Source organism: Schistocerca piceifrons, chromosome 8, assembly GCF_021461385.2.
Source record: "Schistocerca piceifrons isolate TAMUIC-IGC-003096 chromosome 8, iqSchPice1.1, whole genome shotgun sequence".
NCBI lineage: Eukaryota > Metazoa > Arthropoda > Insecta > Orthoptera > Acrididae > Schistocerca > Schistocerca piceifrons.
This window is the reverse complement of record NC_060145.1, coordinates 291,304,115-291,320,394: the sequence shown is the minus strand read 5'-3', so window position 1 is coordinate 291,320,394 and position 16,280 is coordinate 291,304,115. Positions and strand designations below refer to the sequence as shown.

Genomic DNA, 16,280 nt, shown 5'->3' with positions numbered 1-16,280 from the left:
GTGCCTCCCCCTCAAGGGGGTAGTTTGCGCCTGCATCTGGAGGCAGATGGTTCAACGACTTATATTTGTGGTCATTTTGGTTTTTCGCTTATTCTGGTTTCTTCCTTCCTTTGTTTGTTTCCTTCTCCCTCTCTCACTGTCTTCCTTACATTTTACCTTGCCTCCTCCTCCCTGCCTCCCCCTCCCTGCGTCCCCCTCCCTGCCTCCCCCTCCCTGCCTCCCCCTCCCTGCCTCCCCCTCCCTGCCTCCCCCTCCCTGCCTCCCCCTCCCTGCCTCCCCCTCCCTGCCTCCCCCTCCCTGCCTCGCCCTCCCTGCCTCCCCCTCCCTGCCTCCTCCTCACTGCCTCCTCCTCCCTATGGTCTCCACCTCGGCGTTTGAGACAGTCTGTCCTTTCTCTCCCTCTCTCCCTTTTTTTCCTGTTTTTCTTTCCTCCCTGTACGTGCCTGAAGGCCGACCAATGCATTCGCACGCACGCACCCCCTGGTAAAGGCCAGGCCGAGGGAGGGGTGATTGCCTGAGCTGACACCTTCCGATGATGCCGATTGGTCCCTCCATCCGTTTCTCCGGAGGTGTGACCAGAGGTGTAAACATTCACCTAAGGCGAAAGCGCCCTCTGAGAGGGTCCCCACAAGGAAGGAGTGCGCCATCGGAGACGTTGGAAATCATGGGGGATTCCTCCGCAGTGGATTTCTCTTCTTCTTCTTCTTCTTCTTCTTCTTCTTCTTCTCTCTCGACTTCTGCCCAAAAACGGAAACTTGACCAGCCACCAGTGACAAAAGTACTACCGCCTGCCCCAAAGTTCCTTGTAGTTTCTAGATCTGAGGACGGAAATTATTTTTCATCTGTCAACCCTTTCGTTATTCAGAAGGGCGTAGATGCCATAGCCGGACATGTCAAGTCTTGTACCAGGATGCGTAACGGTACCTTGTTGTTGGAAACTGAGAGCGCCTTTCCGGCACAAAAATTCCTTCGGGCCACACTTCTGTACACGTTCCCTGTCCGAGTGGAGGCTCACCGCACTTTGAATTCGTTGCGTGGTGTGGTATATACTAGATCACACAACGGATTGACTGACGAGGAGATTCAGTCTTTCCTCGCTGAGCAGGACATAATGGCTGTCCATAGGGTCATGAAAAAGGTCGACAATGACCTTGTACCATCCCGGACACTTTTCTTGACCTTTGATAGTGTTCTGCTGCTGTCGCGCATCAAAGCGGGCTATGAGGTTATTTCTGTTCGCCCCTATGTCCCGACAACTACGCGCTGCTACCAGTGTCAGCATTTTAATCACATCCACCAGTCTTGTTCTAATGCGGCTAAATGCGTCACTTGTGGCAGGGACGCCCATGAGGGTGACTGCACACCTCCATCTCGTTGCGTGAACTGAAGACTTCCTACGTACCCCGGACTCCCAGCCATCAACCAGTACTTCAACTTAACGACCTTCCAAGAAGTTTCATAGGAAGCAAAGTTCTCCTTCTCCACCACGGCGCGTTTCTTTTCCTGCGCCACCCAGTGGTTGCCGCCCCAGGCCGTAATCCGTTTCGCCTGGCCGCACTGCTGGTAGCCAAACATCTGGCCGTTCACCAGCGGAGGAAGCTCCCCCTCCCGGCCATCTTAACATGGTGGCCGACAAACCTATTGAAAAAATGGACGATGACTCTCCATGTATTGATAGCGGCAGCGGCAGCAGTGCTCGCTCGAAGCCAGGCCCTCAGCTGCCTTCAAGATGACCCCTTCTTGCTTCTCCTTTTTCTTTTTCTTCTCACGATGACATTTCTTCATTGGAATATTCGCGGCATTCACTCCAACCAAGAGGACTTAAAGTTGTTGCTACGCTTGCACTGTCCGCTCGTAGTAGCTCTCCAGGAAATGAAGCTACGCCCATGCGATTGAATTGACTTGACACACTATGCCTCTGTGCGTTTTGACATACCCCCTGTGGCAGATATTCTGGCTCATGGAGGGGTTATGTTGCTGGTCCGGGATGATATCTACTACGACCCCATCACATTGCACACCGATCTTCAGGCATTTGCCGTCCAAATTACTCTCCCCACTTTCACATTTTCCATTTGTACCGTTTACACTCCATCATCGTCTGCCGTTATTAGGGCAGACATGATGCAAATTATTGCTCAGCTACCTGCACCATTTTTGTTGACTGGAGACTTCAAAGCCCATCATCCCCTTTGGGGCTCTCCAGCATCCTGCCTGAGAGGCTCCCAGTTAGCGGACCTTTTCATCCACCTTAATCCTGTCTGCCTCAATACTGGCGCCCCTACTTTTCTTTCGGACACAACTTGCACCTATTCCCATTTAGACCTCTCTATATGTACTACCCAACTTGCAGGTCGGTTTGAGTGGTACGCTCTTTCTGATACGTATTCGAGCAACCACTTCCCTTGTGTTATCCATCTCCTGCATCATACCCCATCTCCATGCTCAGCTAGTTGGAACATCTCCAAAGCAGACTGGGGGCTCTTCTCTTCCAGGGCGACATTTCAGGATCAAAACTTCGCAAGCTGCGATAGTCAGGTCGCACACCTCACGGAAGTCCTTCTCACTGCTGCTGACTATTCCATCCCTCATACTACTACTTCTCCACGTCGTGTACCAGTCCGCTGGTGGACCGCAGCATGTAGAGACGCTTTACATGCTCGTCGACGTGCTTTACGCACCTTTAAATGCCACCCTACGTTGGCAAATTATATTAATTATAAACGATTACGTGCGCGGTGTCGTCGTGTTATTAAAGAAAGCAAGAAAGCCAGCTGGGCTGGTTTCACAAGCTCTGTCAACAGTTTTACTCCTTATTCTGTTGTCTGGGGTAACTTGCGCCGGCTATCTGGCACTAAGGTCCACTCACCAGTTTCTGGCTTGACGGTTGCGAATGACGTCCTTGTGGCCCCTGAGGATGTCTCCAATGCCTTCGGCCGATTTTTCGCAGAGGTTTCGAGCTCTGCTCCTTACCACCCTGCCTTCCTCCCCCAAAAACAGGCAGAGGAGGCAAGGCCACCTAACTTCCGCTCCTCGAATCATGAAAGTTATAATGCTCCATTCACAATGCGGGAACTCGAAAGTGCACTTACCTGGTCACGGTCCTCCACTCCGGGGCCTGATTCTATTCATATTGAGATGCTGAAGAACCTTTCTCCTGTGGGTAAAGGTTTTCTTCTTCGTACTTATAATCACATCTGGATTGAGTGTCATGTTCCCACATGCTGGCACGAATGTATTGTTGTCCCGATTCCTAAGCCGGGGAAGGACAAGCACTTGCCTTTCAGTTATCGACCCACTTCCCTTACCAGCTGTGTCTGTAAGGTGATGGAACGAATGGTTAACTCTCGTTTGGTTTGGCTGCTCCAATCTCAATGCCTACTTACCAATGTACAATGTGGATTTCGTAGGCACCGGTCTGTTCTTGACCATCTGGTTACCTTGTCGACCTTCATTATGAATAACTTTTCGTGGAAGCGCCGGACAGTGGCTGTGTTATTTGATTTGGAGAAGGCTTACGACACCTGTTGGAGGGCAGGCATTCTCCACACCATGCATACATGGGGCCTTTGCGGTCACCTCCCTCTTTTTATTCGTGCATTTTTAATGGATCGACAGTTCAGGGTACGTGTGGGTTCTGTCCTGTCCGACGCCTTTCGCCAGGAGAATGGGGTGCCACAGGGCTCAGTTTTGAGCGTCGCTCTCTTCGCCATAGTGATCAATCCAATAATGGATTGCCTCCCAGCTGATGTATCAGGCTCCCTTTTCATGGACGATTTTACCATCTACTGCAGCGCGCAGCGTACATGTTTCCTGAAGCGCTGTCTTCAACATTGTCTTGACCATCTTTACTCCTGGAGTGTCGCCAATGGCTTCAGTTTTTCTGCCGAGAAGACAATCTGTATTAACTTATGGCACTACAAAGAGTTTCTCCTACTGTCCTTACATCTCGGTCCCGTTGCTCTCCCATTCGTGGAGACAACAAAATTTTTAGGCCCTTCATTTGACAGGAAACTTAGCTGGTCTCCACATGTCATATTTGGCTGCCCATTGTTCCCTAAATGTCCTTCGTGTTCTCAGCGGTACGTCATGGGGAGCGGATCGAACCATCATACTTCGCCTATATCGGTCGATCGTCCGCTCAAAGCTGGATTATGGGAGCTTTGTATACTCCTCTGCACGGCCGTCCATCTTACGCCGCCTCAACTCTATACAACATTGGGGTTACGTCTGCGATCGGAGCTTCTATACTAGTCCTGTCGAGAGTCTTCATGCTGAAGCCGGTGAATTGCCACTAACCTACCGGCGCGATATACTGCTTTGTTGGTATGCCTGTCAGCTATTATCAATGCCCGACCACCCGTCTTATCATTCCTTTTTTGATGACTCTCTCCACCGTCAATATGGGTTGTATGTATCTGCCCTGCTACCCCCTGGAGTTCGCTTTCGTTGCCTCCTTAAGCACCTTGATTTTTCACTCCCTGCAACCTTTAGAGTGGGCGAGAGCCAAACACCACCTTGGCTCCAGGCTCAGGTTCGCATTCACCTTGACCTCAGCTCGCTCCTCAAGGAGGTTACCTCAGCTTCGGTATACCGCTCGCGGTTTGTCGAACTTTGTTCGAAGTTCATTACTACAATCTTCATTTATACAGATGGCTCTAAGAGCAATGACGGTGTCGGGTGTTCTTTTAGTGTCGGGGCACACAGTTTCAAATACCGGCTCCATGGCCATTGTTCGGTCTTCACAGCTGAGCTATTTGCCCTCTATCAGGCTCTTCTTTACATCCGCCACCACCGACATTCTCCGTATGTCATCTGCTCTGATTCCCTGAGCGCCATCCAGAGCCTCAGTGATCTGTATCCGGTTCACCCTTTCGTGCACCGGATCCAACGCTCTCTTCAGCAGCTGGCGGACGATGGTTCTCCAGTTACCTTTATGTGGGTTCCTGGCCTTGTTGGTATCCCTGGGAACGAAGCTGCAGATGCTGCGGCCAAGGCTGCTGTCCTCCAGCCTCGGACAGCTTCTTGTTGTGTGCCTTCATCTGATTTTAGCAGGGTCATTTGTCAGCGCATTTTATCGCTGTGGCATGTTGATTGGTCTACACTTACTGAAAACTAGCTTCGGGCCTTGAAACCTCTCCCCATGGCTTGGACGACCTCTTCACGCCCTTTCTTGGCGGGAGGAGGTCGTTTTGGCCTGGTTACGGATTGGACACTGCCGGTTCAGCCACCACCATCTGCTGACGGCTGCGCCAGCGCCGTTCTGCCCATGTGGACAATTGCTGACGGTCCGCCACATTTTAACGTCCTGTCCGAATGTAATACACTACGCATTGATCTTGGCCTGCCATGTATCCACTTGACAAACCTGTCTAAGGACATCTGATTATGCTGTTTTCTTTTAATTCCTTGCCTGTTAATGTGCCTTTTATCGTGTTGTCCTTTTTAGTTGCTATTTTAACATTCTGCCTCACAGTGCATTCATAATTTAGTGTGGGTGCTAATGCCCACTGCAGTTGTGCGCCCTAAAAAAAAAAAAAAAATCATTTGTGTGACATATTCTAAAGTGTAACACGCGCAAAAAAGATCCACATTATATATGAAAGCTTAGCTTCTCTTGCAGTATATGAAAGCTTTGCTTTTCTAGTAACAACTCTACGTATATTAATTTAAAACATTAAATTTTCCTGTTTGTGTATTCGCGCTACTTAACAGCGATGTTGCTATTGGCTGAGTACATCTCGTGTCCTATGGTCTGCAATCCGTTGTCATCAGCTGGCGAGCTCATGTGACATTAGCTATGACTGGCATACAAAAGTGCATCGCAATCTTGATTTCAATGGTTCGGAAGGTAACATGTGGTGTTTGGTGGAATTTGAATTTATAGTTTCATAATATGAAAATATGTAGCATACAGTTGCCGCCCATCAAAGATCTTTCCAAAACATTATTTTTTTCCCCCCTGAGTTTCGTTTTTTAAAGTACCGGGAAATTCTGTGACCATGTATAAAAATATAACCATTCAAGGGATTGATAAGTTTTGGATTCCGAGGGAAAGTCTACTGTCATTTCACATGGAAAAAGTGTGTTTTCAGCCAGGAGAAACTGTATTTTTAACCAGGAAGTCCGGGAATTTTTTTTCCTTGTCTGTGTATACACCCTGTACTACTACTACTACTACTACTAGTAGTAGTTGTAGTAGTGGTAGTTTATTGTTAGTTTTATTATTCAGCCAGTGATTTCATCAGCTCCAGCCTGATCATTTATTTTTGAATTTTATGCTGTAATAATATTTGTTGGAGCTCATAATGTGTTGCTTTTTGTAAGACAAACTTACATCAGTAATACTCATTTATAAAAGGGGATACAATCAAGTGATATCTATTTCTAGACCCCTCTCCTTCTACTGAACAAGAAATGTTTCCATGTTGGCATTTTGTCTGATCTTGCCACAGACTGCTTAGGTCTCTACTAGTGAAACTGAAATGTTATGCTGTTCAAAGCATTTCCCTTGCATGGGTGTAGTCACATATTTAAAGTAAAATACAAAGTACCTCATTAAGAAATGATACCACAGAAATACAACTAAATTTGAAGTGGGGAAACGATGAATATGATGTCTTGCTAGGTTCAGTGTGCTCCAGTTCTTGACCTACATAGATATAAATTTTGGAGCAGTAAAAAAAGATGGGGCATCTAGGGACAAACAAAGATTATAATATGTAATTTAACATACATTGCTGGGGAAATTTGCTGTAGTAGATATGTATTAAAAAGATCAACTCCAATTCAGAGAATTATATGACACAACCAAACCAATCGTAATACAGAATTATAAAAGAAGTAAGATTACTGCTGTTAAAATGACTGAAATGTACTAGAAAGAAAGATACTAATAGCAAGAATACAAATATTCATGGCAAATACAAAAGAATTATGTTTGTACAATTAAAAGAAAAGAAAATTATTGTTGTTGTTATTATTATTAATGGGAAACGTAGGTGATTTTGTCAGTGATGTATTGGTATGTTATACAAAATATTTCAGTCTAGGAATAAAGTCTTTATTATAATGTGTGGCAAGACTCGTAAATGAATATTAAAGTTACATATCTATGTTCCCAGCTTACTGTTGTTTTTACTGTCTGATAACAACTGTGTTCTATTTATTATCTTCTGTTCATAGATGTAAATTAAGCATTCTTAAACTCTTTCTTCTCTTGTCCTCCTCCCAACAGGTCATCTCTCTCAACCTGGGATGTGAGTCACCTTACCCCCTTTTCCAACCTTCCCAAATCTATCCCTCTTTTCTTCTTGGGATAGGAAATAATAATTCCTAAAGCTTCACTTTTAGATATCTGTGTTGGCAGTACTGTAAATTTGCCTCCAGGAAATAAGAACTGGCCAGTTGTGTCTTTTTGAAAGTTTACAGTTTTCTCAGCGAGTTTTCCTTTTGATATAAACTTAAACTAGAAGCAGTTTATATCAGTCATGTGTTACAGATTTCGAAATGGATGATCATTCATATCACTAATCTCTGCTTCAGGGGACAGCAACTTACATAGGATGTCGTCCCCGTAACCGGGAAGTTTTGCAACGCCGAATGTACCGTGCGGAAATTGAAGATTGGATGCATGAAGCTGAAATGGTAGAACAGGCCCCAACTCCAGTGGATGGCCGAAGTAATGATCATGCTGAAGTTGTCATGGGAGGCTATCAGCAGAACGTGTCAATCAACTCCTAAGTTACGGAGAAAATATTTATATTGTGTTTCATAAGGCTATTTTCTATGTATCTGTCATTTCAGTATTTAAACACTATCTGAAACAGAAGTATTGTGTCAACTGTCAAAATATAAATAACTAGAACAGAGCTCTGCTCCTACTGTTCCAACAGTGACAGTTGGCAACATCTATCCCTCTAGCTCACATAGTGTTTCTTTAATTTTTAACTATAACAAACAGTATTTTTGTGGCTTTTAGTTCCTCTGTAGCTTTTGTGTGTAATCTTTTGTTATAAGCTATGCATTCCTGTTATTGTCAAAATAGTAGCAACAGTCAATATTCAGAAGTGTTTATTATTTTATTTGTGACTGGTGGCCCCAAAAAGTGAAGTCACAGAAAATTTTTATGTAACTCAGTAAAATATGAAAATGACATAGACTGAAAACTGTAAAGCTAACTTGTTAGTAAGACTAAACGATAGCTGTACCAACACGTAGACTAATAGACAATGCAAACTCATAGAAACATTTCAGTAAAAGGCAAAATGAATTAGCAAGAAACGTAAATAAAAAATATTAAGAAGATAAGAAAGATCTGTATAAATGTGTTAGAGGAATGTTAAGTTTTTTGGAAACATTGTTGAAGGTACATGTTGAATTAATGCACAGTAACACAGATTTTCCTGTGATGGGCAGTGAGTTGAATATGTCTTTTTGGACAATTTAGTAGAAAGACGTGCTGGTCTGAAATGCAAGACTCTCCTGTAACAATCAGATTATATGCCTTTATCTGATAATTGTTTTATTATGTTGATAAAGTCTATATGGTTTCCCTGATGGTCTTTCTAATTCTATTTTGATGCTTATTAATGTCAAAGCTTTAATACTCTATTTGCATAGAAATGATACCAAATGCTCATATTTAAAATATTTATAATTATAAACTTAAAGTTGTTTCTTTTCATTAAGTATTAAATACTTTGAATGAGATTATTATTGTATAGGAAAGGTGTATGTCAAGTTTTCCAAGACAGTACATATGTAATATTGCTGTCAAAACAGAATTGTTTGTGGTAACACAACATATCTTCCTGATTAAATATTATTTCCTCTTTTTCCCAATTTTTAAATGAGCTCAAATTTTCCTATTTTTTTAAATGAGCTCAAATAATTATTTAAATGGAGCATTCACCCTGATAGTTCCAATTATTTCCCTTGTCCTCTCCAAACAAAACAAAAAATTTTAACATGTTTCTTCCATTGCACTTCTGTTAACTGTTCTTTCATCCAAAGATGAGTAACATCCCCCTGTAAGTGTCGTATCAGTGTGCAGTTTTATGGTAAACCTATTTTATATTTTTATTGTCAATGCTAGTTTCAAAAATTCCCTTGGAAGGAAGGTGGGAACAAACTGTCCTTTAAAATTGGGTACCGTCATTCATATTTTTCTCATAATCATTGTTCTGTCATTTATTTTCACATTATTGTCAGACTGCTTCCTGTTGGCAGCTGGAAGTGTTGCAGAAGTAAATAGTAGTTTATTTTTAATCTGAATTTGTTGTTCTTGTGCTACAAATACACTTACATTTTTGTATTTAATCATTAATCTGCTTCCTGCTGGCAGCTAGCAATGTTACTGAATGTTATTTTATTAAGAATTTATTGTTCTTATGTTACAAATATTGTGTTTTTCATACATATATTATGCACAGTTTTATAATACTGTATAATACTCTTAGTTACCATTGTCATATTGTGATATCGTGGCTATCAAATCAATATTTATTTAATTACATGTTTTAGAGAAATTTTTGTTATGGGACTTAATAATTATAACATTTTTGTTGATGAGTAACTAATATTAGCTCCAAACTTTTAAATAATAATGAAATTTTATATAAACCTTAATATTTTTGTGTACTTTAATAGCAATATTTCTTGTGATAGTAACAGAAAACTGTTCATGTGTAATGAACACCTTAACTGGCTGTGTAGCTTATTTGAATGTGCAAGTTACGTCTTCTGAAAATCTATAACATTCCAGTTTGTAATATGAATATAGTGTTAACTGATCATCTCTTATGTCTTTAGCCTTATATGTTCAAGTGTTAATCTGAAATGGATAAACATTTTTTTATTTTAGAGACTGTCCTAATGCAATAATTTTGCAAATATTGTTACTAGATCTCTCTTAGTTATGGCTTGGTGGACTGTTTGGTCTGAAAACTGTAATGGCCTCCAGTTGCGAGTATACTTTGCACTCGCTTATAAGTTTCATTATTTGCACCTTTGTTTAGCTTGTTCAAAGTACCATGTCAGACAGTATTATGACAGTTATCTCTAGAACATTACCGAGCGAGGTGGCGCAGTGGTTAGCACACTGGACTCGCATTCGGGAGGACGACGGTTCAATCCCGTCTCCGGCCATCCTGATTTAGGTTTTCCGTGATTTCCCTAAATCGCTTCAGGCAAATGCCGGGATGGTTCCTTTGAAAGGGCACGGCTGCTTTCCTTCCCCATCCTTCCCTCACCCGAGCTTGCGCTCCGTCTCTAATGACCTTGTTGTCAACGGGACGTTAAACACTAATCTCCTCCTCCTCCTCCTCCTCTAGAACATTATATGAATTAAGAGACATGTCTGTCTCATTTCTATTTTGAACACCTATTATGAGCTTCAACTGTGTAAAGAAATACAGATATTAGTATCGATGTGACGGACTGTATAGCAGCAATATTATAACTGGCTTTAGGGATACATCTAAAAAATTCTGGGTAAAAGTGTGTGTGTGTGTGTGTGTGTGTGTGTGTGTGTGTGTGTGTGTGTGTGTGTGTGTGTGTGTGTCGAACACACATGCGCATTTGTTTGTAGGGATCAGAGACAGCTATTTGCATATTTACAAATTTCATAGCATAACTTGAAGCAATTTCTTTCAGCTAAATACTATGAGAAAGACTTGTAACAATTATACATGGTGCTGACATATCTGGATTTATTCACTATAATAAGATTTACTGTTATTTTCATGGTATTAGACTGATTAAGAAATTGATAAACTTAACTGAAAAAAATAAATATTTCTGCATAAATGTGTGGTTTTTTATTTAATGTATTAATCATTGATCTCTACTCTCCTTCAGTCAGCAGCTTGACCAACAAGAATAAATTTTTCTCCTTTTTGTAGCTTAGTTTTAATTATTATTGGACACTACACTAGTTCCTAACCACCATTTAGTTCCAAAACTTGTCAATGGATGTTGTTTTGAATGAACTGATTGCAGAAACGCCATCAGTGGCTCACGTTTTGTATGATCTCTCAAAAATTATTTTCTCTTTCAAAGTAATCCCAACCCACTTTACGTGTAATGCAAAATGCACTAAACTTTGTAAGGTCATCACTTTTAGTGTTACAGTGTTTCATGATCATCTGTTGTGCAACAAACTGATACATGTTGGCCTTATGGAACACAAGTGACAGATAGAGCTATATGTAAAATAATGGCAGAAATGAGTGTTATACACCAATTTACTCAGAGAACACAAAACAAATAATTTTTGTCTTGCTATACCTTCAAGCATTTATCTTTTGTGTGGCTATTTCAGTCACATGGTGCAGTTTGTCATTGTAGTCCTCTTTTTGTAGTGGAGGTAAGACACCATTCATGTAAGGGAGATGCCATTAATGCTACATCATTTTATTTTACCAAGTAAATTTCAGTTTTACCCAGTATAGCCATAGTTACATATGAATGTGTAATGTGAATTTAAAATGAGCCGTTCCACATCATTACAATTAATCGCGCAAATGGTCCATGGAACATGAAACTAACAAACACATCAGAGACTTTGTCAAAATCAGATATTTTTGTTGTTTAGCTACAATAGTAATTTATTTGTAACCTTATAAATGGATTTGTCTGTAGAGAAATAACTGGAAAGAGTAAAATGTATTTGTAATTTGAGGTGGTTTGTTGTTTTCATTTTTGTATATGGGTGTGAATTCTGTATATTTCAGTCTGTCTAGGGAAATGTCCTTTGAATCACTGACCAATGACAGAGATATTTCAAGAGTGACCCTATCAAATAAGCAAAGGATGTTAATACTTTCCAAAAATCACTGTCATAGACAGTATAATTATCATTTTTAGTGACATAAAGATTTTTATAATCTCCTTATAAAATATATTTTAAGTCTAATGGTTTCACATGATACAAAATGTGTTCTGATAATAAATCTGATGTATCTGTATGTGGATGTTCATTAACATCTGTAATTACAAGGAAGTAATCATTGAATTTGGTGCCCATTGATTTCAATGTGTCATTTCTGTTACAGTAGTTCTCTTAGAATTCCGGTCTATTTGCCGTACTATATTTTTAACTCACATGTTTATGACATTTGACTATAGACTGAGAGATTCTACAAGGTTCTTCCTTCCTAATGCAAGATACTTTAATCTTGTAGATTATCGCTCCGTTATCCATTCTTCTCTTTAATTATTACCCTTGTTTGGTTTAAAACAAAACAGCACTAATGCCGAAGGAACATGTTTAGAAATAGTTAATTTTTTTACCAGAAAGATCTGCTTTGTAGATCTGCTTCCATGATTTTTCTTGTAAGCTGTTTCTTTATGACTTTTAGAGCTGGTGTATAAGTTCATCACATTTCTCCATGAGTTTAATAAACCCAACAAATGCACACACCAGAGATTTTAGTCATCAACAAGATATTCTCCTAACAGTCTGCGATGCTGGGATAATTTTTCAATTCGGTTATTGTAGAAATCACGTAGTTTTGAGGCGAAGAACTCATTGAACCATGCTAGGAGCACACTTTCATCCATAAAGGAAGTTTCTTGAAGTTTGTTCGATAGAGAGCGGGAAAGGTGAAAATCTGAGGGCACAAGGTCAGGTGGGCGCATAATGACTTCCCAACCCAACTCTTGTATAGTGGTTTTAATGAGTCTAGCAGAATGCAGGTGGGCATTATTGTGGAGTAGCTTCACTTAACACAGTCCTTCTGGTTGTTGTTCTTGGATTCTTCTGGTTGTTGTTCTTGGATTGCATCTGCAAGACATCTCATTTGTTGACAATAAATATCAGCAGTGATGGTTACACCTCAGAGAAGCAATGCATAGCACATCTCTCCATTGCTGTTCCACCAGGCGCATAACATTATCTTTTATTGATATGTGTAGGTCTTTTTACAGGGAGTTGCTGCATTGTTTGGGGTCAAACATTCTTTTCTTTTCCTTATGTCAGTGTAAAGACAGCATTCCTCATCACCAGTATCAATACAGGATAGTAATGGTCAGTGTTGTTTGCAAGTTAATTGATGACGAGCAGGCAGAGATGCTGATTTTTGTGATTTTGGCTTAGAGCATGCAGTACCCATACACCTGATTTTGCACTGCATGGCACATTTGGACACAGTGTGTATTGCAGACTGACACACACTGACTTATGCCTGCAAGCCAACAGCTGCCAACATCCGGCACAGAAGAACGGAGTGCTCAAAACTCTAGTCCACAGAGCACATACTCTGTCAGACCCTGACAGTCTGGCAATGGAAATAGAACACTTACAGTCAGTGTTCAGCAAGAATAGATTCTCATCTAGAGACATCCAGAAGGCACTTCAACTTGCCAGTCAGTCACAGGATCCAGTACAAGAACCAGAAGAGGCGAAGAGGGTGGTATACTTGCCATATCCAGGACAGATCTCTGCTAAGATCAGCAGAATTCTCATGAAACATGACATCAAGAGCGTATTTTGCCCACCCACTAAGATTGGGACAATGTTGGGGGATGTAAAGGATGACCTGGGGTTACGGAAGCCAGGCACTTAGAACATACCATGCGAGTGTGGGATGTCACACTTCGGCCAGACCACCAGGACTGTGAACATCACATGTAAAGAACACCAGAGGCACACCAGACTCAGACAGGCAACCAAATCAGCCATAGCAGAACACTGTCTAGAGCTCGGTCAATCGATGAACTACAATGACGCCAAGATTGTCAAACAAACCCCTAGATATTGGGACAGTGTCATAAAAGAGTCCATCAAGATCATGCAGAATCTCATCAACTGTGACACTGGATACCAGCTCAGCACTGTCTGGGATCTGGCTCTTGAACTTCTGAAAGCTCAACGCAAATCATATCAAGATTTCACCAGAAACACGAGTGGGAACCGAGAAAACAGCCATGAGACAGAGCACCAGACACTACAGATTTGTCCTGACACTCCCCAGATGATGACCACAACCTTAGAGGAACACCAGCGACAGAGGAGACTATTGGAGATGGGCCTAGTAGGTGCGGACCGCAAACGAGACACTCGACGTTGTGCAGACCAGTTGCGAAGCTCCCAGCAAGAAATACAAGTGGAGACCAAGGAAACAGCCAGGATACATAGCATCAGACCCTACAGATGACAATGGTGACCTCAAAGAGCGGCCGAGGTGGGCGTGGATGGCAGTGGGAACACCAGTGACCAGAGAGGGCCATGGGAGCCGTGTGTGGTGGGCGCGGACCGCAGAGGGAACACCTATTCGCACAGACCAACTAGTGAGTGCCCACCACCTTACAGGCATAAATACTGGACTCGATCCGCCCAAGGACCATTCTCGGGTAGCACCTGAAGAAGACAGCAAGCTATGCCGTCGAAATATCCTGTGAGAACGACATGAACATCTGGCAGAATCCCATTTTTTCAAAAGGTCAAAACAGCACACTGCTTGGTATTTTCCACAACCTATCTAAGGCATTTGATTATGTGAACCACAGTATTCTTCTACATAAATTGAGGTTTTATGGAATTGATGGTACAGACAAGTTACAGATAATGTTGTATCTAGCAAAAGAATGCAGAAAGTTATACTTATAAGAAGAGCTCCCCAGCAGTGGGACTGACTTTTTGAAACCATTTAAATGGTAATGTAGGTTAAGGTACAAGGTAACATACCCTACAGCCATTCAGTCTGGGACCCTCGTCTGCAAGTAATGGATGAAAAAAAAGTTTGGAATTTTGTGGTGATGCTCTATAGCTTTTTAATTAACATGTTTCAGAAAGCTGGCACAGCAGGACAGTGATCGTGCAGTCCTCATATGTCAAAGGTTGTGGGTTTGATTGTCATCAGGAGCTTCGGTATTTTTTTATTTTTTAATCTCTTTCAAAATGGCTTTGATCGTTATTTTTATTCAATTGACAGTTTAAATGTATTTTTTTTTAATTATGTTCCTTTGTTATGTCACTTTAATAAATATAATTTCTCTCTTTTTTTCCTTCCTCCCACTCTTTTCCCATTTGGAATAGTTATGCATATGAAGTTAATTATTGTTATTTATTGATTTCTTTTTTATTTCTTCCCTTTTATCATCTCATATTTTCGTCCATGTTATTTCATTCATTAAGTTTATTCCTCAGTTTGCTAGAATTTTGTTTTACTTATAGTCCCTTCTTTTGTTTAATTTTTTATTTGCGTTGTCATGTGCACAGTGCAATAAGAATTTACATTTTACTTGTTTATATGACGATTGGAATCCAAAACACTGCACATCTTGTAATGAAAAATACGTTTTTGACACCATCATACAGTCAATATGTATATATTATTTCATCTTTTGTTTTTAACTGATGAATCAGCATTTTCAAATGTTTAAATATTGTAATAGGTAAATAAAAATAATGAAATTTCCAATTGGAAAAAGTGATAGGAAGAAGGAATGAGAGCAACTAAAGCATTATTAATATGCTAATGAAAATGATGTGACACAGGAACAGAAATTTAAAAAAAATATGTTTAAACCAATTAACTGAATAAAAATAGTGACCAAAATCATTCTGAAAAAAAATTAAAAAAAAAGAAGACATTCTAAGCACCTGGCGACATTCGAACCCTTAACCTTTCGCATGTGAGGACAGCACAATAACCATTATACTACGGCAACAAACTGATTAAATGTATTAATTTTAATGCTGTGGCGGGTCACACAAATTCCTGAAATTTTTTTGTTGGTTACTCGTAAATATTGGGCCATTGGGGTGAGTGGCTTGTTTGTGATACCTTGGATCTTAACCTACATGACCATATAAACAGTTTCAAAAAGTCAGTCCCACCACTGGGGACCCCTCCTTGTTAGTAACTCAGCCAGTGTAGTTCAGAGACATTATTTTGACAGGGGAGAGATTACATAAGGGGCTCCACAAGACTCAATCTTAGGTCTGCTAATTTTCTTCATTTATGTAAACAATCTTCCATCCAATTAAGTTCATCTAATTAGTCCTTTTTTCAATTCTACCATACATATGGCAATGGAAGAAATGGTAAACAATGTTCTTAAAAATATCATTGACTGGTTTTCTGCAGATAGTCTCATGCTCAATTTAAAAAAGAAGCAAAATATTGAGTTCTGCACGCCTGGAGTTGCTACACCAATTATAAGCATAACACGTGATGAGGAAATAATAAATACAGTGGAAACTTCAAAAATCTTAGATGTCCATATTGATGAGAATTTAAACTGGAAAAAGCACAGTTTGGAACTCCTGAAAC

At 40.9% G+C, this 16,280-nt stretch overlaps 1 protein-coding gene across 1 annotated transcript in view; it reads left to right on the top strand.

Moving 5' to 3' along the window:
* LOC124711705 (two pore channel protein 1-like) overlaps window positions 1-10,191 on the top strand; it is a 66,358-nt gene extending 56,167 nt beyond the window's left edge. Inside the window, exon 13 of the mRNA XM_047241907.1 lies at window positions 7,546-10,191. Within this exon, the coding sequence (XP_047097863.1) occupies window positions 7,546-7,743 (198 nt within the window). The 3' untranslated portion in view covers window positions 7,744-10,191. The remainder of the gene's footprint in view (window positions 1-7,545) is intronic.
* Window positions 10,192-16,280: the final 6,089 nt, after the last annotated feature.